Source organism: Thunnus albacares, chromosome 17 (genome assembly GCF_914725855.1).
Source record: "Thunnus albacares chromosome 17, fThuAlb1.1, whole genome shotgun sequence".
Lineage (NCBI taxonomy): Eukaryota > Metazoa > Chordata > Actinopteri > Scombriformes > Scombridae > Thunnus > Thunnus albacares.
Genome location: NC_058122.1, coordinates 9,171,320 through 9,193,248, shown reverse-complemented (window position 1 = coordinate 9,193,248; position 21,929 = coordinate 9,171,320). Strand labels below are relative to the sequence as shown.

Sequence of the window (21,929 nt, the reverse complement as noted above, 5' to 3'; positions counted from 1 at the left end):
TGGCTATATCACAAATGACACATTGGATACAAACCTTTGATAATGTTGGTATGTGTGTGTTTTTTTTTGGGGGGGGGGGGGGGGGGTTGTACATTGGGTCTGATATATGGCTCAGAATATGAAATTTTTCACAATTAGCCCAAAGTCCTCAGATGGACTCATTTTTGCTCCCACTGTTGAGAAAGAAAGTAAAAGCATTTTAGCATCTTAATTCTGAAAATTACTATGTCCACAGCTGTCTTAATCTGTTTTTTAATCTAATGTTTGTTTGAGATCTAACCTTGGAGATCTTGTTTGCAAGTTATATCTGGCCTGGCAGTGTAAAATAAATACTAGGAGATGGTGTTCATTCAGGCGAAGACATGCACATTTCAGAGACAGGTGTGTTGGGATTACATGACAGCAACACATCACTTGCTTTGTTGTTTGCAACCAATTTCATAATGGAAGAACAGGGCCTTAAAAACATGATGTCAAAGTTCTTTAAAACTTGCCACCAAAATGTGATCTCAAGCAGTTGTTCGGAGTTTAATGTAAGTAAATTGCTACGCCTTCGACTGTGGGAAACCAGACACAGATGGAAATGATGATGATATAGTTGACAATAATATGCAATTAATAATAAAGCTGTTGGTGTGAATTAGTCAACTTTACAATAAGACTACAGTGACACGCTTTCATTGTTTAAATTTCTTTATTTGCAGGGTGTAGTATTCCTCTTGTAACTTTAAGACTTTCAATTGCATTTTTATTTTTTCTCTCTTTAGCTGATCAAGGTCCATCGTATCCAGATTAAAGCCAGCAGAGGGCCCAGAGGATGGACCCTCCAACATGTCTGAGGCTTGGACTGTTTGGGGACACCTGTGGAAGAAAAAATCTATTATGGCCGTGCATGTAAATGAAGCACATTTGTTTATCCAAATAATGTCATCATGAGACTACCTTTTTTCTTGCGCCATCTCTTGTAATTGAGCCACACCAGAGGTGGTGATATCCGAGTTCTCACCAACCAGCACATTCACATGTATAGTGGGAGGGCCAACACCTGTATAGTTAGTAGAAAAATTCAAATTTGAAATGCATTTTAAGTAATTACACAAAAAATAGACAATGTTTCCAACAAAACAGAATGTAAGTTATTAAACTTATATCTACAAAAAGCACATGAAACTGTTGTTTTCTTACTCGTCGCCTCTATGCTTTCTTCTTTAAAGCCTCCAATGGACGTTGTGTTTGCATTTTCATTTGCAAAGGCTTGACCACTGGCTTCAAATGGTGGCATGTAAAAATGCTCAGTATCAGCACTGTCACAGTCTTCAAAATGTTCAGTCAACTGTCTCTGCATTTCAGGCCCCATCGCTCTTCTCCTCCATTCTTCCTCCTTCTCTTCACAATGCCCCATTTCCGACTCTCCGACTTCTGTCCCCTGCAAGTTGTCTTTGCAGAAGACAAAATGTCAAACAAATAAAGATATTTTTTTCAAATTCCTGAAATCTTAAACCATTGTACTATTCAAGGAACTGTTTAATCTTCATTTGATGCTAACCTATAATGTCGGCAGGTTTGATTTCTGGGGATGAGGTAGTTGATGATGGAAAATTTACAGCTTCAGTTTTGATTTCTCTTTGTCCATGTTCTTCACTCTTGATATTTTCACTCAGCTCCTCTCCATTTTCTTCCTTAATACCTCCAACGACGGGTGGTTCTGGTATCTGAGTGGGATCAATGTGTCCGGCTGATGTGACGGAGGTGTCATTCTTTGCCGAGGCATTGCATCCTCTCTTCTCTTCACTCTGTGCATCCACTGTAAAAAAATTGGCTGCTCACAAGTTACAGAACAGTATCACTTGAATTACAAAGTAATACTGTGGAATTAGCAGACACATATTTCTAGATTGAAATGGGATGAACATTATACGTGGTATGAGCATCACTCTACAAATTAACTGATTTAATCTCACTGCTCATACCGTAATAAATTGCTGACTTTGCTGAAGCAGGAGAGAAGCAATAATAATAACATTTGCAAACCTATTACTGGATGATCTGTGCAGTTGGACTGACAATCACGCCTGACCTGAAACCAGGACACATACAAAAATAATACAGAAAAATGTGACACAGTTCATCAGAACTACTGTGCTGTGTATTATCATTAATATCATTACTATGGTAAACATTTTACTTATGTTCATAACTACAGTATAGTGTGTTATAAACCATTTAATAAATGTTTATATACTAATTATACAGCAAATGCTAAATAGGGGGATTTAAAGTAAAGTGTTACCAGTATTATGTTTACCATGTTCACCCTCTTACTTTAGCGTGCTAGCATGCTAACATTTGCAAACTAGCACTAAACACAAAGCACAACTGAAGCTGATGGGAATGTTTTGTAGGTATTTAGTCATAAACCAAAGTAATGGACACATTTAAATTTTGACCTGATGAAGGTACTAGATGAACAGCTGGATGTGTAGGCTTCAGTGTGTGTATCTATCTATTCAATGGTCTATTTCACACTAAACCACAAACTTCATGCTGGCACGACAGGAAAGGTCAGTTCTCAGTCTTACCTCTGGCAGCCTCTCGATGAGAACTTGCAGTTTCATTTGCAATGCACTTTTCTTAGCTGCTGAAATGATCAATTTTGTCTCACTCCCTGAAAGAAGAGGATTGATATTGAGACATCCACCAAGAAATGCTTAGTAGCCTAACATGCCGTCAATTTAAATAATAGTGTTTCAGCAGATGAAAGTTGCTATTAGAAAAGTCACCTTCAAATGCATCGTTGTCACTGTCGTTATCAGCAACAACAGGAATATCCTCATCTTCCATTTCTCCCTTTTCCAGTTTATCTTCCTCTTCTACAACCTCTCCTCCTTTTTCAGTCCCTACCCTTTCTTCCTCCTCCTCTGTCTCTGGTGCCAATTCTTCACTGCCTGGATGCCAGTCTTCATCTTTAACATCATCTTCCTCATTTCCTTCACCAGATTGTAGGCTTATTTCTGACTCTTTGATAGGAATATAGTCATTTGAAATTGTTAATTACTACTTGATAGGTCTAAGCATTGAATAAATATAAAATGGATACTATTAAGTTGGCATGCACCCTGTCTTAATGGTTTTTTTTTAATTCAAATGCTGGTTCAAGTTACAGTTAGAAGTTGTAAGAAGATGCAGACAAACCTTCAGAAAGGCTCCCTGATTCATGGTCTGATGACAGGATTTTCTTATGCTGGAAGAATAAAGATAAAATACTCATTACTGTCAAAGTTTCATGAATTTGTTTAAGAAAATCTGTATCACAATGTATTCTGAAGTTCAGTTACCTTTGCAGTCTCAGTTCTTCTCCTTTTAAATCCCTTAGTGGTTAAAGAACCTTGCTGTGAAGTAAGTAGTGTTATTTAGTGTTTGGGCAGACTTTCTTAAATAAAGAAATGTAAACCATGCATAAAAGTTAAAAGAAAAAAAAATCTTACCTCAAACCAAAACTGTAGAGGCTTATTGTCATAGAAAATACTTGTTTTCCATTTTTTACTGGGCCCTTTCCCTCCAAAGTCCTCAAAGGCAGGTGGAGAAAACCAGCGACCTTCACACTCAATACACTCCTTGCCTAATCAGCACCCCAATACAGCAACACAAATTAGAAACAAGAAGGAGGAAATTACCAAAGAACAATCAAACGAAAACAAAAGATGTGTTGAGTAAACTCAAGTACAGTACAAACACAAGATCCTGCTCACCTCTGTCCAGCTTTCCTACATCCAGGATGCCCTTCTTGTTTCCACAGGTTACATGTAAGAATCCTGGATTTGGCACACATTGACATAAATGGCAGGAGCTGCTCACACAGTTGACATTCAGCAAGAAAATGTTTGACTGTGACATGTCAAGGACATGTTTTGTAAAGAATTCAATAACCCAACTTAATGTTAGACTCACTGTTTTCTTGTGTCCTCTGGTTGTGGGTGTTCTGGGTGGATGGGCCTGGCTGCTCATTTTCTTCTTCTTCATCCTCCTCTTCATCCTCCTCTTCGACTTCCTCTTCCTTCTGCTCATCATCTTCAAAATATCTGACTCTCTTTCTAAACCTTTGGCTAGATCTCCTGTCCCTATCTTCTTCTTCAGAAGAAGAAAGACTTAACCGAGTCCTTTTTCTCTCCATTCAGTATTTTCAAATAATTAAAAGAGAAACACAGTTAAGTTCTCAGAGCAGCTTATAATTAAGCTGTTGCATTCTTACCTTTTGAAAGGCATTTTCACCTTTGTTTCAGTATTTACACGAAAACTACAATTTTAAAAAACAGAGGAATAGCACCTATATAGCAATATTTTTGTCCTAAAAAGCATGCTCCATTTTTTTCACTGCCTGGGTGGCACAGGGAAGAAAATATTTGCATACCACTGCACAGATCGAGGTTCAGGTTGTGACAGTGGTGCATCCAGTTTGGCCCTGAGGAAAAGACGTAGCACCATTAGTGGTTGGGAAGCAAGTGAGAGATCCTGTCCTTGTGGTCTGTTTGTACTGTGTCTCTCAAGCTACATAATTCAAACAACAACAACAAAGAAGACCTGGATTGGGAATAAGAAACTGCAGTGGTTCTTCTATGGTCTGTGGAAGCAGAAAATTATTTCATTTATATGAATTGTTTGTCCTTGTTTAACCTTGAAGATGGCCTAGTGGCCTGCAACTTACTAACATTTTAAGCTACATAGTGTTTTTATGAATATAATTTCAAATATGATTCATTCTTCCAATAATCATTTCCTGTCCTCCTCCCCCCAATTATATACTGTATGTGATGCATCCTTGGTTTTTATAGTGCCCTCAATCTAACTAATCTAGACTAATGCAGATGGCTGTTTTTTGACTTAATCCAAGAGGTTAGGTAGTGTAGAAATGCAAGAAATTTGTTTTAAATTAAAAAAAATCCCCCTCCCCACCAATTATGTATCTTTCAATTTTGTATCAATTCCATTTTGATACATGACCAGGCACCTATGTACATGAGTACAAGTGCAATCTCAAAAACAGAGGAATAGCACAACATTTTTGTCCTAAAAAGCATGCTCCTTTTTTTCTCTGCCTGGGTGACGCAGGGAAGAAAATATTTACCCACCACTGCACAGATCAAGGTTCAGGTTGTGACACTGGTGCTTCTGGTTTGGTCCTGAGGAAAACAAATTGTACCATTAGTGGTTGGGAAGCCTGTGAGAGATCCTGTCCTTGTGGTCTGTTTGCACTGTCCCTGAAGCTACACAATTACAAGACCTGGGCTGAGAGTAAGAAACTTCAGTGGGTCTCCTATGGTCCTATGGTTGCCCGTCATTTTTGTTTTACTTCAGACCTCCTTTGCTAAATTGCTTGTGGTTTCCTAATCTGCTGCCCACCTGATGGCACAGCAGGGTCTATCCAAAGAGTCCATGTTCAAAAGCCCGGACACATTTAATATCATGTATTATTACTATTATTATAATTGTTATTATTACTACCATTTTGGCACAGTACACACAACCTCACACAAATTTCTGCAACACAGTACTTACATAACATACTTAAGGTGCAACATTCATATTGTGCACAATGTATACTGTTAGACTTCACCCTACATTGATATGTCAGTAACAACTTTTTATATAAATGTGTATTGCATGCTTTTAAAAAAGCTCATCTTTTTGAATGTCTATCATTTTAATATGGACCAGACAGTTTCAAAGAGACTGTGGGTCTCCCCTCAGACAAAGCTTGGAAAAAGGTGCTCCCTCACCACCCATTAGTTTACTTGCCTAGTTTCACTCTGATCCCGGATGCATATGGGATGATTGTGTTATCTGATCCCATAGACACTCAACAATTGAGCCAAGATAGCCTAATATTGTTGTTTTACATAACCTTAGACTACACAGAATACATCAAAGTCTGTCCTAAGGCTCTTGTGCTTACTAGCAGATGACAATAAATGTAAACCTCCCACACAGGTGTCTAATGAAAACATTTCTTCACTGAGTCAGCATTCCAGATATTGTCACACCCATTGGTTGACATATTACTTCTTATCACTTGTTTAGAAAATGGGAGAATGAACATACTAATACACCTCCCAGTTTCAAGACAATGAAAAATGCAATAACGTTGCAAGTTATTGTAAGTCCCACAGTTTTTAATTTTGAACAGAGTTATGAACTGTACAAGATCAGTCATCCAACATAGACTACATCCTCTACTGTTGACGAACCCAATGATAAGTTTCTTTAAATTCTCCTCAGAAATTAAAATGTATTTTCGCAGAACTAAACAGCCTCCCACCGCTTCCTAATGACTGTAGATACTCAGCTGAGGTAAGCAGAAAGGGTCGGGCAAATTGTTCCGTTTCTTGTAAAAAAACCCCGAAAAAAAGACCGCGAGAGCATACGGAAGTATGCTGCTGCTGCCCCGCAGTCCCAGTCAGCGAGAACTGTCAAACTAGTAAGTCAGATGAAACCACGTGAACTCACTTCTCTCATCTCTTCAACTGTCCGATAAATATTGTGACGTATACATGTTAATATATGACAAATTCACGTTTATCGCGACTCATATAGGCTTTTGCCCACAATGCCACATACAGCATACAATGTGGCATTATTATCAACCATCTGACGTGAACATAGATGCGTTAAGTATCGTATTGCACAATTCACCTTTCTTTTGCTTAACAATGAATTTATGCAACAACACTTTCAATCCATCGGACAGTTGTGGCAGCTATTGATTGGCAACTATTTTATTCCAATTACAGCAAAAAGCTCAGCAAACACACAGCGCCTGTTCATCTGTTCATCTGTTCAATCTGTTTATTATGAACGATTGTTTCACAAAACTGGAGTAGAAACACACAACGGACTTGACATTTGTTGTTCAAAAATCACTATAATAATGACAGATAAAATCTCAAAACATTGTCCTACCTCTGCTGATTAGGAAATGAAACAGAAACTGAGCAATAGACACGCCTACAAACGTAGTGAATCACCAGCAAAGAAATTCAGCCGTTTGAAAGTCACCCAGCATGTTATTGTGCAAGATCTACCACCAGGGGGCGCTGAAATATGAAAATCACTCCGTGTTCAGACACCGAAGAGGCAGAAAAATACTGTCACAACTAAGCAATTACAGTTCTGAGAGGTAAACATTAACATTTCCTTTCTTTCTTTCTGCTGGTTTTATGTTTTTTATGCTGCTGGTTTATGTTTTATCTTTTATGATAGGTGGCTACATCACCGTTACAGACACATTATTGCAAATTGCCACAAACATACTATGAAACATATGAAGAATATCTGCTTAAGTAAACCATTTTTTGACCATAAAACAGTATTAAATTCCATTTCAAAACACAATGTGTCTCATTAGCATTTTTTACAGTTTTGTTACATGAGTGGATTCAGTCTAAATCAGGAGAAAGATATAAAATCTAATCTTTTTTCTGGTTTTTGACAGATAGATTTCATAAAACCTTTTTTTCCAAACAATTTTTTTGAAATACAGTCCATCACATTAATTGAACATCTATTATAGAGTTGAGGAAAAGATGACTAATTACTAACAATGCATCACTATCTAAACACACACCTACTCAGTTTTCTTGTCAGACAACCATGGTATTTTTCCTGAAGTAGTTTGAAACATATAGAAATAAATGCACATCAAGATGATCATCATCGGTAGAGCCCAAACTATTCCTAAACTCAAGAGTGCTCCAAGGAAGAACATGCAGACCAAAAGTAGCAGTTTGAGTTTTATGTTAGTTGCCTTCTCTGCAGCCAGTCTTGCATTTTTCTCCTCTTTTCTCCACAGCATCCTCTTCTTCATCTCTAGTTCTTCCCCCTGGTAATGCTCCTCCAGCTCTCTCTCCTTGCGGCTGATCTCATCATCTCTCTCTGTCAGGATGCTCTCCTGTCTTTTCCTGATCTTCCTCTCCTCTTCAGGGTACAGGTCCGTATGGTAATGACCCCCTGCATTCAGGGCCATCAGGGTCTGGATCTTTGCGATAAAGCTTGTCACCTGCTCTGGTTCCTGGTCTTCTTTGTTGTTGAAGACATGGAAGCCACCACTACACTTGCGTATGAAGCTGCGGAGGTTTTCTTCACTCTCAGTGATGACGTCGTTCATCGTTTTTCCGTCCAAACGATCCCCATGGGTGAACAGCACAATAGTGTAGTCCCACACTCTTGGGCCAAATCTGTTTTCGATCAGTTTGTTGGTATCTTCATCCTCCTGAGTCATCCTTCCTACAGGGACCACTAACACAAAGACGTGAGGTCCTGGCTCCTGGAGTTTGACAGACTGCAGAATCTCTTGAACTATTTCCTCCTTTTTGCGATCTGTCTCAAAAAGCCCTGGTGTGTCAATCACAGCGATGTCCACATCCCCAACTTTTCCAACCCCCTTTTCACAGTGTTTAGTGACTCTCGCCAGACTCATGTCTGATTCAAACACCTTTCTTCCCAGGATGGTGTTCCCACTCGAGCTCTTGCCTGCCCCGCTCTTCCCAAGAAGCATGATCCTCAGGGGCTTTACCTCTGTAAGTTCAACAAATAGGAAACACAATAGGTTTGTTTTTAGTCATCAGTGTGGTCTCAGCCCACAGCTTCGTTCACCTGTACAAAATAAGTCACACTTACATTGTGTCATCACATTATCACAAATGCATTACATTTTAGTTATTCGTGTTGCTGATTTTAATATAGAGCTGAACCTAACGATTATTTTCATTAACAATCAATTTGTCAATTATTTTTTCTATTAATTGTTGGTCGTTTGGTCTATAAAATGTCCAAAAACGGTGAAAAATGTCACCGTTTCCAAAAGACAAGGGTGACGTCCTCAAAAGTCTTCTTTTGTCCTGACCAACAGTCCACAACTCAAAGATATTCAGTTTACTATCATAGAGGACTAAATAAACCAGAAAATATTCATATTTGAGAAGCTGAAATGAAAGAATTTGGCATTCTTAAAAAATTACTCAAAAAGACTAATCGATTATCAAAATAGTTGGCGGTTGATTTTCTGTCAATCGCCTAATCGATTAATAAACTAATTGTCTTTCACTAATCATTAGTATACAGGTTAACACACTCAATGTGCTGTATGGTACAGTATATGGTGGTGTGTAAGCTATTACTATATTAGTTAGTTTTTTCTCCAATATTTTTGTGATAAAAAATATGAAAGCACGTAAACAAGATGTCATATTCTAGTTTTCCCTCTAAAATCTTCTTTTTGATATCACCATATTCTTTTATTTTTTCAAATAATCAAGTTTTTCTATGATTAGCCCAACTTTCCATAAGTGGGTCAAAAATTACTTCTATGCATTTGCAGAGGAAATGTACAGAACCCTTTCATGCTTATAAGTTATTTCTGTCAGGTTTGTATTTACTGTGAACCACAGCTTGACAACCCTTAACTTTATCATTCAGCTACTTTATATTAAATAGTACATGTAAACATTCTCTCTATATTGTTTTATTTCAGAAAAAAATACTATCACTAAATTGGTAGCTGTTTTACATGTTATTCACACATTGATTTCAATTGTGTTAAAGAGTATCTGTTATTATAATGATATTAACCTGCTTTGTTGCCAACTAGCAGCACTGTATTTGGATGGGATCCAATGACATAAGTAAGTAGCTTAGTAGCCTCATATAGAGATTTCACAGTGTTTCCTCAAGGTGCTTACTAAGGAGCATGATAGAACACATAGAGAGTCAGCTGAAAGGCCATGGCAAACTATCAACCCAGTTCACTGAAGCAATGGGGAGGCATGAAGTGGCACCAAAACAGGGTCACGTGAAAAACATGTCACATCTGCTGAGTAAAAGCAATATAAGCAATATACTAATGTCCAATGATCACAGCCAGAAACAGTCAAAAACACAAATGTTTCTTGCTTTTTTTCTTTTAAAATATGTTAAAATAAAAATTACAAAGCTTCAATAATTCTTGTGTGGAATTCACAAACCTATTTTGTGCAAAATTATGAAGATAGTATGTAGAAAATCCTCCTTCCTGCCCAGTCCTAGGTGGGCAGAACTTAGCCTCAACTTAACAGGCCACACCTGAACTAATAAGAGGTCTGGCTCAGGCCCTGCTCAGTCTCTTTTTGTTTGCTGTAACATTCTGGTCTGTATGTAGAAGCTGCTGTTTCTTCCAGTTGACTGTAACCCTGGATGCGTTATTTGAGTAAGTTATGGATATTTGTTATGGTTACTGCTGTTTCTTTGTCTAATGACCAAATGAGTGCTTTGATTTGATTAAGATTTATTAGAGTACCTTTGTTTACGGATTGTTTTCATTTGCCTTTTAAATCATCTGTGACAGTCAACTATTTAAGTGGAAATCTTTTGAACAAGACAATAAAGTGTTGAACTGCTCTCATCTCTGTTCCTCAACTTTAACTGGTGTGCCAGTGCAGCGGCTCTTTAAATAACCCAGCTACCACAAAGTCAAGATTCTACATAGTCTATTTATTTCTAACAAAATCTTGATTCTTGGAAGAGTCGATTTTGACCCAGTTACAGAAGAGTGTTTCCTGCTTTTCCACACTGTTTCCATTTCTGTAATTTTGTTATCTTGGTCTGTTTTGTACACACAATAGCTTCTGCATTCCTGTCCATCCTGGAAGAGGGATCCCTCCTCTGTTGCTCTGAGGTTTCTGTTTTTTCCCTGTTAAAAGTTTTTGGGGGGAGTTATTCCTTATCTGAATCGAGGTTCTTGGGATGTGCTGTACAGATTGTAAAGCCCTCCCCCAAGGCTGTGATATTGGACTATATACATAAAAATGTTCTTGACTTGACTAGATCCAAATGACTGTTAGCTTAGGGTTAAAATGCAATAAAACAAATGTTTACTGGAAAAGAAGGGATGACACAGAGTGCCTGTTCATTTTCAATTACTGTATGACTTAAATGTGTTTTTAAGGGTGTCATGTAGACTTAAAATTGTGTATTTAGCTATATTCAGACTTTTATACTCTAACTCTTTCAATTTGCACATCCAATGGAAAGCAGCCAGGACAGAGCAAATACAAAGCTGTACAAATGACTGTTACAAAGCCTAAGTGTAACTGAGACAAAAATGGGACAAAAGGTGACAGGACATGCAGTACTCTGACCTTTTTAGTTAGAGTTAAACTGTGTACTTCGATAAGTTGCTTTAGGTAAAGGCCTCAGTCTGGAAAAGACAAAAAAACACCTCTGCTAAACCTCCCCTCTGTCTTCCCCTGCTCCTTTTTCAGACCTGCCCACAGCTTCTCGACGTGTATGAGCAGGATTCCTATGCAGTTGTGAACTTTCTACATTACTGAAAAATTAAGTGTGACTAAGTAATTCCTGATAATGAGTGACAAAGTGTTGGGTGGCTACATTTGTCCCACGAAACAAAAGAGAAAATAAAGCACAGCTTATTTTAAAGAACTTACAACTTTCCTGACAGTATAGCTAGGTCTACATTTTTGTTACCAATAACTCCAGAGGGCATTTGTGTTCATGAGCAACTAAAAACAGCTTAACTAAAAGAGTTAAGACTAAAGAGCTCATTTTCATACTTACGTTGCCCGAGATCCTCCTCTGCAGATGACATGTTGTCAGAGTTCATGGCAGAAGCAGATCCAGCTCAGTACTGTCTGAGTTTACAGAGGTTTCTTGGAAACAGCTGACTTGTCCTCACTCGCAGTTATTCTTAATGTATCGATGCTTTGTATCGACCTTCGATCTCGCGAAGGGAAATTTAATTTGTTCAGATCAGTCGTGAATTCAGCTTTTCTCCTGTCTCTGTGAAAATGTGTTTTACAAGACGGAAAATGAAAGTAAAACCATGAGGACATGCAATGACGGCAGAAAACTTGCTCAACACAAGTTTCACAGGTTTCAAAGGCCAACGATCTGAAAAATATCCTCCTAGAAAATCACTGTACAGCATATTATACAACAAAACTTTAACTTGTGAAATAGTAAAAACCTAAAGTAGAATTATGTGTTTTCATGGTGCAAATATATACTTTTTTCATATTGTCAAGTGATAGAAAACAAATGAAAGCGACACACTGAACACCCGTGACTCACTGTCTCATGATGATAGTCTGCATACAGATGATTTCTGGTTTCTTTCATTGCAGTGAATTAAAACATGTTTGTAAAGATTTGTCTGCAGAACAGCTTTTAAATTATTGAAATGTTTTAAAGGGTCACTTGGCTGATGAAAACTACAAAAGTATTTAAACGTATTTAGGTTTCAAATGAGTGCTTTGTCTTTACAAGTCTGATGAAGGCTCCATATAAAGTGGACTTATGAATACCTTAGCTGACCAAAAACCAGTTAGTAGATGAGCAGCACCATCTAGTGGTTAAAACATTTTATTGATAAAGGTGCATTAAGGGCCACAGTATCCACAGACCACAGCAGGTTCTGCCTTGAAAAATGATGCAAATTTACATCACGAAAGGTACAGTATTTAATTGTAATAGTGATGTAAACATTGTAGATCATTTGTACTTTATTATGAGATGTTAGATCAACTACTCTGTACTGTAGAAATGTAGAAATTTCCTATACAAATAAGGGTATTTGAGTTTTTGAAATAATTTCTGTATTATTTTATTCTTTTTTTTTCAGAGTTTTTCTCTTAATCATGTGGTTGTTTCAAACAACAAAAATGTTCATAGTTGTGGGCCCCTCAGACAAAATCTTTTCAACTGAACATTTGAGGAAAATTATTTTATTGGATGTTAGCACTGCAAACTGGCATCAATAAAGACGTAAAACATGTAACAAAAAAAACCCATTTGGGCAGTTCATATGATTGTAAGTTTTATTTCCGTTATGTTGAAGAGAGAAAAATCCCTTTTCAGTAGAACTGTTGCTTGTAAAACTGAACAAGACATAATACTCAGGCTGGTCACCACATGTCAGGAATGTTCATAATCATGATCTCAGGACAGGGAAAGAGGTTTAAGAGCCCCTGCTTTCTGGCCTTCATCACTTCCGATCAGCCATTCTCTGCAGGAGGGCAATGACTGTGTCCTGTTTGGAGGAGAGTAGCTCCAGGGCTGTGGCTATCCTGCCGAGGGACTCTGCCATCTGCACCTCCCTCCTCTCACACCTCTTTTCTCTGGCTTCGACCTGGCAGAGAGCCACTCGATCCAGGTAGGCCTGCTCCTCCTGTCTCTTCAGAATCTCCTGGAACAACGTAGTGCTGCTCTGCTCCTCATTTCCTGTCTGGTTTTGTCCATCTTTTCCTGTTGTGGTTGTTGCTGATAATGAAGTGGAAATAGAAGATGCGAGACAGGAGAACGTAGGGGGTAAAGAGGAGGAGAGACCAAGGAGATTCTGGGTGTTAGTAAGGTGAAAGGGTTTGACACCCTATGAGAAGGACAGCTTTACGGCTTACGAAACGGGATGTGTTAAGGTCTGTGTTACAGGTTGGCCCAAGATAAGGGGAAGTCAAGGCTGTTTCTGTAAAACAAGGTGAGGAGATAAAAGATGGAGATGGCACAATGGTGGCTGAATGAATACTGGTTCTAACAATGTCACTGTTCAGGACGATCAGGGGCTTGATCTCTGACAATGGAAAAAGAAGAAGGTATATTTCTGCCAGTGGGAAGTTAATTCAGACTAATTTCAACTTCCTTATGAAACTTATGGAAAACGTTTGTCAGTTTGGTGTTCTGGGTCAGAACGCAGACTTGATCCAGTTCTGCGTTCTGACCATTTGTTTTCACGTTAATGTGTAAGGTTTTAAATGATAAATTGTCTCTCTAAAACTATGAACCGTAGCAAGAAAGTACAAGAATCAGTACTTTACAAAGATATTCCAAAAGATTTCAATATTTATTTACCTCAAATGGTTACAGTGGAAATTTGATTTTTTTTTTTTTCAGATAAAGACATGCACATTTCAGAGACAGGTGTGTTGGGATTACAAGACAGCAACACACCACTTGCTTTGTTGTTTGCATCCGATTTCCAAATGGAAAAACAGGGCCTTAAAAACATCATGTCAAAGTTCTCCAAAAACTCACCACCAAAATGTGATCTCAAGCAGGTGTTTGGAGTTTATAGTAAGTAAATTGCTCTGCCTTCCACTGTTGACAATAATATGCCTGTTATTTATAACAAAGCTGTGGGTGTGAATTAGTCAACTATACAATTAGACTATAATGACATGCTTTCATTGTTTAAATTTCTTTATTTGCAGGGTGTAGTATTCCTCTTGTAACTTTAAGACTTTCAACTGCATTTTTATTTTCTCTCTCTTTAGCTGATCAAGGTCCATCATATCCAGATTAAAGCCAGCAGAGGGCCCGGAGGATGGACCCTCCAACAAGTCTGAGGCTTGGACTGTTTGGGTACACCTGTGGAAGAAAAAATCTATTATGGCCGTGCATGTAAATGTAGCATATTTGTTTATTCAAATAATGTCTTCACAAGACTACCTTTTCTCTTGCGCCATCTCTTGTAATTGTGCTGCATATTGGCCAGAGGTGGCAACATCTGTGTGCCCTGAGTTCTCACTTCCACACTTCACCAGAAGAACTGAAAAAAGAGGATCGATATTTATACATCCAAAATGAAACGCATAGTAGCCTAACATGCCGTCAATTTAAATAATAGTGTTTCTGCAGATGAAAGTTGCTATTAGAAAGGTCACCTTCAAATACATGGTTGTCACTGTCGCTATCAGCATCAGCAGGAATATCCTCATCTTCCATTTCTCCCTTTTCCAGTTTATCTTCCTCTTCTACAACCTCTCCTCCTTTTTCAGTCCCTACCCTTTCCTCCTCCTCTGTCACTGGTGCCAGTTCTTCACTGCTTGGATGCCAGTCTTCATCTTCATCATCATCTTCCACAGTATCTTCAGCAGATTGTAGGCTTATTTCTGACTCTTTGATAGGAATATAGTCATTTTGAAATTGTTAATTACTACTTGGTAGGTCTAAGCATTGAATAAATATAAAATGGATACTATTAAGTTGGCATGCACCCTGTCTTAATGTTTTTTTTAATTCAAATGCTGGTTCAAGTTACAGTTAGAAGTTGTAAGAAAATGCAGACAAACCTTCAGAAAGGCTCCCTGATTCATGGTCTGATGACAGGATTTTCTTATGCTGGAAGAATAAAGATAAAATACTCATTACTGTCAAAGTTTTATGAATTTGTTTAAGAAAATCTGTATCACAATGTATTCTGAAGTTCAGTTACCTTTGCAGTCTCAGTTCTTCTCCTTTTAAATCCCTTAGTGGTTAAAGAACCTTTCTGTGAAGTAAGTAGTGTTATTTAGTGTTTGGGCAGACTTTCTTAAATAAAGAAATGTAAACCATGCATAAAAGTTAAAAGAAAAAAAAATCTTACCTCAAACCAAAACTGTAGAGGCTTATTGTCATGGAAAATACTTGTTTTCCATTTTTTACTGTGCCCTTTCCCTCCAAAGTCCTCAAAGGCAGGTGGAGCAAACCAGCGACCTTCACACTTAATACACTCCTTGCCTAATCAGAGCACCCCAATACAGCAACACAAATTAGAAACAAGAAGGAGGAAATTACTAAAGAACAATCAAACGAAAACAAAAGATGTGTTGAGTAAACTCACGTACATTACAAACACAAGATCCTGCTCACCTCTGTCCAGCTTCCTTACATCCAGGATGCCCTTTTTGTTTCCACAGGTTACATGTAAGAGTCCTGGATTTGGCACACATTGACATAATTGGCAGGACTTGCTCACATAGTTGACATTCAGCAAGAAAATGTTTGACTGTGACATGTCAAGGACAATGTTTTGTAAAGAATTCAATAACCAAACTTAATGTTAGACTCACTGTTTTCTTGTGTCCTCTGGTTGTGGGTTTTCCTGGTGGATGGGCCTGGCTGCTCATTTTCCTCGTCTTCGTCCTCATCATCTCCAAAATATCTGACTCTCTTTCTAAACCTTTGGCTAGATCTTCTGTCCCTATCTTCTTCTTCCGAAAAGAGTCTTAACCGAGTTCTTTTCCTCTCCATTCAGTATTTTCAAATAAATAAAAAAACACACACACACAGTTGTATTCTCAGCGCAGCTTTTAGTTAAGATGTTGCATTCATACCTGTTGAAATCCCTTTTCACTTGGACAAATTTTGTGTCAGTGTCTACATGAGCATAGGCGCCTGATCAATTGAGCAAGTGGCACAAATGCATCCTCATAATTCAATTAGGGGAAGCAAAGTTATGGTTTTGCTACCCCACTTTTTGTCTTTTTAAAAATCAACCTATCATCATACAGTTCCCACAATCAGGTGATTATATTTAAGCACCCTATATCAGTGATCATTTTTCTATTTTCAGCAACTGACAAAAACAAGTAATAAAAAAATCTGACGTTTTCGGACTACCCTTTGAGTTGGTTCAGTCCAAACCGTTGCAAGAGACAGACAGAGCGGAGCTTTTCCTCGCAGCGCCAAAGTGTACATGCAAACAAACAGTCACATGTAGTCAGACTTTGCATGGAATTATTTTTAAATATGATGATACATCACTCCATGTAATGATCTCTCATCTGGCTCTGTGCTGCGCTTTCATTATTATGATTATTCTGTCATTTTCTCATACAGGATAAATGAGAGCTGCAAGTTTACTCTGAAGGGGGGTTTGGAGGTTTGAGGAGCAAAAATCACCTTCTGAGTTGTGCATTAAAATAGCCTATCAATTGATTTGAGATAATGTAGGTTAAAATAATCTACTTTTGAAGTTATGATTATTCATTTCTGTATAACATTACACCTACATCAGCTAGTGGTGCTAATAGCTACCAATAGCACTTGTGTGTGGGATTGGAATTAGATAGTTGTTGTGAGGCCATTTCATTCATCCGAACTGTTTTTACTTTGTTGCAATTGTTAGACTTTGAAGATGCCTTGTGAGCATTGAGAATAGCAACCCTCAGGTTTAACCAGGTTTAATTATCCAAATCATATTGTGATGTGTTGTAAGACTATTTCATTTATATAAATTGTTTGTCCTTGTTTAACCTTAAAGATGGCCTAGTGGCCTGCAACCCACTAACATTTTAAGCTACATAGTGTTTTTATGAATATAATTTCAAATACGATTCATTCTTCCAATAATAATTTCCTGTCCTCCTCCCCCCAATTATATACTGTATGTGATGCATCCTTGGTTTTTATAGTGCCCTCAATCTAACTAATCTAGACTAATGCAGATGGCTGTTTTTTGACTTAATCCAAGAGGTTAGGTAGTGTAGAAATGCAAGAAATTTGTTTTAAATTAAAAAAAATCCCCCTCCCCACCAATTATGTATCTTTCAAAGTTTACTCCCCCATTTTGATACATGACCAGGCACCTATGTACATGAGTACAAGTGCAATCTCAAAAACAGGGGAATAGCACAACATTTTTGTCCTAAAAAGCATGCTCCTCTTTTTTCTCTGCCTGGGTGATGCAGGGTAGAAAATATTTACCCACCACTGCACAGATGGAGGTTCAGGTTGTGACACTGGTGCTTCTGGTTTGGTCCTGAGGAAAACAAATTGTACTATTAATGGTTGGGAAGCCTGTGAGAGATCCTGTCCTTGTGGTCTGTTTGCACTATCCCTCAAGCTACACAATTACAAGACCTGGGCTGAGAGTAAGAAACTTCAGTGGGTCTCCTATGGTCCTATGTTGCCTGTCATTTTTGTTTTACTTCAGACCTCCCTTGCAAAGATGCTTGTAGTTTCCCAATCTGCTGCCCACCTGATGGCACAGCAGGGTCTATCCAAAGACTCCATATGTTCAAAAGCATGGTCACTTTTAACATAATGTATTATTGCTATTATTATAATAATTATTATTACTACCATTTTGGCAGTGTAGACAGATGTGTGTATGGCAAAAAAACAAACATACAAAAAAAACAATGATTTGCGCTGCTTACATGCAGATTGCAAATTGTGGCACTATCTGGTTTCACAAATTATTGTCAACATATTATCATCAAATCTATGAGTCCTACAATCCTTTCACATGCATGGGTCACAACTAAGTTTATTTTTATTAGTTTAACATGTTAGAATTAATGTGAAAGTCACAGCTTGCATGCTGCCCAATTACCAGATCACACACACAACCTCACTCACAAATTTCTGCAGCAAAGTACTTATATAACATACTTAAGGTGCAACATTCGTATTGTACACAATGTATACTGTTAGACTTCACCCTACACTGAAATGTCAGTGACATCTTTCTATATAAATGTGTACTGGATGCTTTTAAAAAAAGCTCATCTTTTTGAATGTCTATCATTTTAATATGGACCAGACAGTTTCAAAGAGACTGTGGGTCTCCCCTCAGACAAAGCTTGGAAAAAGGTGCTCCCTCACCACCCATTAGTTTACTTGCCTAGTTTCACTCTGATCCTGGATGCCTATGGGATGATTGTGTTATCTGATCCCATAGACACTCAACAATTGAGCCAAGATAGCCTAATATTGTTGTTTTACATAACCTCAGACTACACAGAATACATCAAAAAGTCTGTCCTAAGGCATTTATTAGTTCCTGACTCTGGGAAAGTGGGAAAAACAGTACATTTCCCCCAAATCTACTGTATCTCTAAACTATCTCTTTAACCAAATCACACAAATTATATTCTATATGATCTCCTTTTGATAACTTATGTGATTACTAATGTAATATTTTCTCATTTCCATTCACTGAGCCTCCCCTGAAAACTGTTTGAAGTTTAGAGTTTAGATTTATTTAGATTTTTGTGCTTCCTAGCAGATGACAATAAACGTGAATCTCCCACACAGGTGTCTAATGAATACATTTCTTCAGTGAGTCAGCATTCCGGATATTGGTCACGCCCCTTGGTTGACATGTCACTTCTTATCACTTGTTTAGAAAATGGGAGAGTGAACATACTAATACACCTCCCAATTTCAAGACAATGAAAAATGTCAATGCAATAACGTTGCAGTGACAGTATGCTAAGTATGCTGCTGCTGCCCCGCAGTCCCAGTCAGAGAGAACTGGTAAACTGGTAAATCAGGTGAAACCACCTGAACTCACTTCTCTCATCTCTTCAACTGTCCGATAAATATTGTGACGTATACATGTTGTAATATATGACAAATTCACGTTTATCGCGACTCATATAGGCATATCTGTTTATTATAAACAATTGTTTTACAAAACTGAAGTAAAAACAGATGACCGACTTAACATTTGTTGTTCAAAAATCACTACAATAATGACAGATAAAATCTCAAGGCATTGTCCTACCTCTGTTGATTAGGGAATGAAACAGAAACTGAGCTTTAGACACTCCTACAAACAATCACCAGCAAAGAAATTCAGCCGTTTGAAAGTCATCCAGCATGTTATTGTGCAAAATCTACCACCAGGGGGCGCTGAAATATGAAAATCACTCCCTGTTCAGACACCGAAGAGGCAGAAAAATACTGTCACAATTAAGCAATTACAGTTATGAGAGGTAAACATTAACATTTCCTTTCTTTCTTTCTGCTGGTTATATGTTTTTTATGCTGCTGGTTAATGTTTTATCTTTTATGATCGGTGGCTACATCACCGTTACGGACACATTATTGCAAGCTGACACAAATATACTACAAAACAGTCATAAAACATACGAAGAATATCTGCTTAAAAAAACATTTTTTTTATTATCATAAAACAGTCTTAAATTCCATTTCAAAACACAATGTGTCTCATTAGCATTTTTTTTTTTTTTTTTACAGTTTTGTTACATGAGTGGATTCAGTCTAAATCAGGAGAAAGCTATAAAATCTAGTCTTTTTTCTGGTTTTTGACAGATAGATTCTATAAAACATTTCCGCAAACAAATACTTTGGACACAATCCATCACATTAATGAACATCTATTATAGACTTGAGGAAAAGATGACTAATTGCTAACAATGCATCACTATCTCAACACACACCTACTCAGTTTTCTTGTTAGACATCCATGGTATTTTTCCTGAAGTAGTTTGAAACACATAGAAATAAATGCACATCAAGATGAAGGCTCTTGGTGGGCAGGGCTTAGCCTCAACCTAACAGGCTGCACCTGAACTGATAAGAGGCCTGGTTGTGGCCCTGCTCAGTGTTGTTTGCTGAAGCATGCTGGTCTGTATGTAGAAGTTGCTATTTCCTCCAGTTAACTGTACCCTGGATGCATCATTTGAGTAAGTTATGGATATTTGTAATAGTTATTGCTGTTTCTTTATTTATTTATTAGAGTACCTTTGTTTACGGATTATTGTTTTGTTGTCTTTCAAATCATCTGTGACAGTTAACTATTTATTTAAATAATTAAATTACATTAATTGAATAACCCAGCTAACACAAATTCAAGTTTTTACATAGCATTTTGTACATGTACATGACTATTAGCTTAGGGTTAAAATGTAATAAAACAAATGTTTACTGGAGAAGAAGGGATACCACAGAGTATTCACACAAATAACACACAAAAGACTGCTACAAAGTCTAATTATAACTTTAGTTAGAATAAGACTGTGTTCTTCAATAAGTTGCTTTAGGTAAAGGCTTCAGTCTGGAAAAGACAAAAAACACCTCTGCTAAACCTCCCCTCTGTCTTCCAATGTTCCTTTTTCAGACCTGCCCACAGCTTCTCCACTTGTATGAGCAGGATTCCTACGCAGTTGTGAACTTTCTACATTACTGAAAAATTAAGGACTAAGTAATTCCTGATAATGAGTGACAAAGTGTCGGGTGGCTACATTTGTCCCACGAAACAAAAGAGAAAATAAAGCACAGCTTATTTTAAAGAACTTACAACTTTCCTGACAGTACAGCTAGGTCTACATTTTTGTTACCAATAACTTCAAGAGGCATGTGTGTTCATGAGCAACTAAAAACAACTTAACTAAAAGACTTAAGACTAAAGAGCTCATTTTCATACTTACGTTCCCCGAGATCCTCCTTCTTTGCAGATGACATGTTGACAGAGTTCATGGCAGAAGCAGATCCAGCTCAGTACTGCCTGAGTTTACAGAGGTTTCTTGGAAACAGCTGACTTGTCCTCACTCGCAGTGTACTTATTCTTAAAGTCTGATCTCCTGAGGGGAAGTTTATTTGTTCAGATCAGTCGTGATTACAGGACATTTAACGAGGGCAGGAATGCAACATTTTATACAACAAAACTTTAACCTGTGAAATACTAAAAACTTACAGTAGGAATGTGTTTTCATGGTACAATTTTTTTTCATACTGTCAAGTGATAGAAAATAAATGAAAGCGACACACTGAACACCCGTAATTCACTGTCTCATGATGATAGTCTGCATACAGATGATTTCTGGTTTCTTTCATTGCAGTGAATTAAAACATGTTTGTAAAGATTTGTCTGCAGAACAGCTTTTAAGTTATTGAAATGTTTTAAAGGGTCACTTAGCTGATGAAAACTACAAAAGTATTTAAACATATTTAGGTTTCAAATGAGTGCTTTGCCTTTACAAGTCTGATAAAGGCTCCATATGAAGTGGACTTATGAATACCTTAGCTGACCAAAAACCAGTTAGTAGATGAGCAGCACCATCTAGTGGCCAAAACATTTTATTGATAAAGGTGCATTAAGGGCCACAGTATCCACAGACCACAGCAGGTTTTTCCTTGTAAAATGATGCAAATTTACATCATGAAAGGTACAGTATGTAATTGTAATAGTGTTGTAAACATTGTAGATCATTTGCACTTTATCATATATTATATTAGATCATTAGATTATATATTAGATCTATTATTCTGTACTGTAGAAATGCAGAAATGTAGAAATTTCCTATACAAACAAGGGTATTTGAGCTTTTGAAATAATTTCTGTATTATTTTATTCTTTTTTTTTTCAGAGTTTTTCTCTT

General features: G+C 37.5%; 3 protein-coding genes and 2 long non-coding RNA genes across 7 annotated transcripts in view; 2 read left to right on the top strand and 3 right to left on the bottom strand.

Annotated features, from left to right (window-relative positions):
- Positions 1-74: 74 nt before the first annotated feature.
- Positions 75-7,035, bottom strand: LOC122966162 (myb-like protein X). 2 transcript variants are annotated; one of them, XM_044330163.1, is made up of 14 exons: positions 6,955-7,035; positions 5,127-5,177; positions 3,949-4,459; positions 3,750-3,812; positions 3,486-3,619; positions 3,336-3,389; positions 3,193-3,241; positions 2,781-3,017; positions 2,580-2,665; positions 2,032-2,077; positions 1,547-1,819; positions 1,186-1,437; positions 943-1,045; positions 75-861 (listed from the first exon to the last, which is right to left on the bottom strand). In XM_044330163.1, the coding sequence occupies exons 3-14, from the start codon at positions 4,169-4,171 to the stop codon at positions 678-680; spliced, it is 1,704 nt and encodes a 567-aa protein (XP_044186098.1). In that variant the 5' UTR covers positions 4,172-4,459; positions 5,127-5,177; positions 6,955-7,035; the 3' UTR covers positions 75-677. The 2 variants fall into 2 exon arrangements, with proteins under 2 accessions (XP_044186098.1, XP_044186099.1); XM_044330164.1 differs by having other exon boundaries at positions 1,547-1,804.
- On the bottom strand, positions 6,815-21,921 carry LOC122966168 (GTPase IMAP family member 7-like). The gene is made up of 2 exons (XM_044330173.1): positions 20,979-21,921; positions 6,815-8,568 (listed from the first exon to the last, which is right to left on the bottom strand). The coding sequence occupies exons 1-2, from the start codon at positions 21,025-21,027 to the stop codon at positions 7,619-7,621; spliced, it is 999 nt and encodes a 332-aa protein (XP_044186108.1). The 5' UTR covers positions 21,028-21,921; the 3' UTR covers positions 6,815-7,618.
- Positions 13,202-14,396, top strand: LOC122966170. 2 transcript variants are annotated; one of them, XR_006398336.1, is made up of 3 exons: positions 13,202-13,401; positions 13,930-14,109; positions 14,310-14,396. It is a non-coding gene; the product is annotated as an uncharacterized LOC122966170 (long non-coding RNA). The 2 variants fall into 2 exon arrangements; XR_006398335.1 differs by lacking the exon at positions 13,202-13,401 and adding an exon at positions 13,431-13,516.
- Positions 14,218-19,366, bottom strand: LOC122966167. Its single transcript, XM_044330172.1, has 10 exons — positions 19,310-19,366; positions 17,507-17,557; positions 15,867-16,048; positions 15,667-15,729; positions 15,401-15,534; positions 15,251-15,304; positions 15,108-15,156; positions 14,700-14,933; positions 14,485-14,584; positions 14,218-14,403 (listed from the first exon to the last, which is right to left on the bottom strand). The coding sequence occupies exons 3-10, from the start codon at positions 16,045-16,047 to the stop codon at positions 14,220-14,222; spliced, it is 999 nt and encodes a 332-aa protein (XP_044186107.1). The 5' UTR covers position 16,048; positions 17,507-17,557; positions 19,310-19,366; the 3' UTR covers positions 14,218-14,219.
- The window catches only part of LOC122966169, a 10,898-nt gene continuing 9,031 nt past the window's right edge, over positions 20,063-21,929 (top strand). The window contains exon 1 of the long non-coding RNA XR_006398334.1: positions 20,063-20,234. This is a non-coding gene — a long non-coding RNA (uncharacterized LOC122966169). The remainder of the gene's footprint in view (positions 20,235-21,929) is intronic.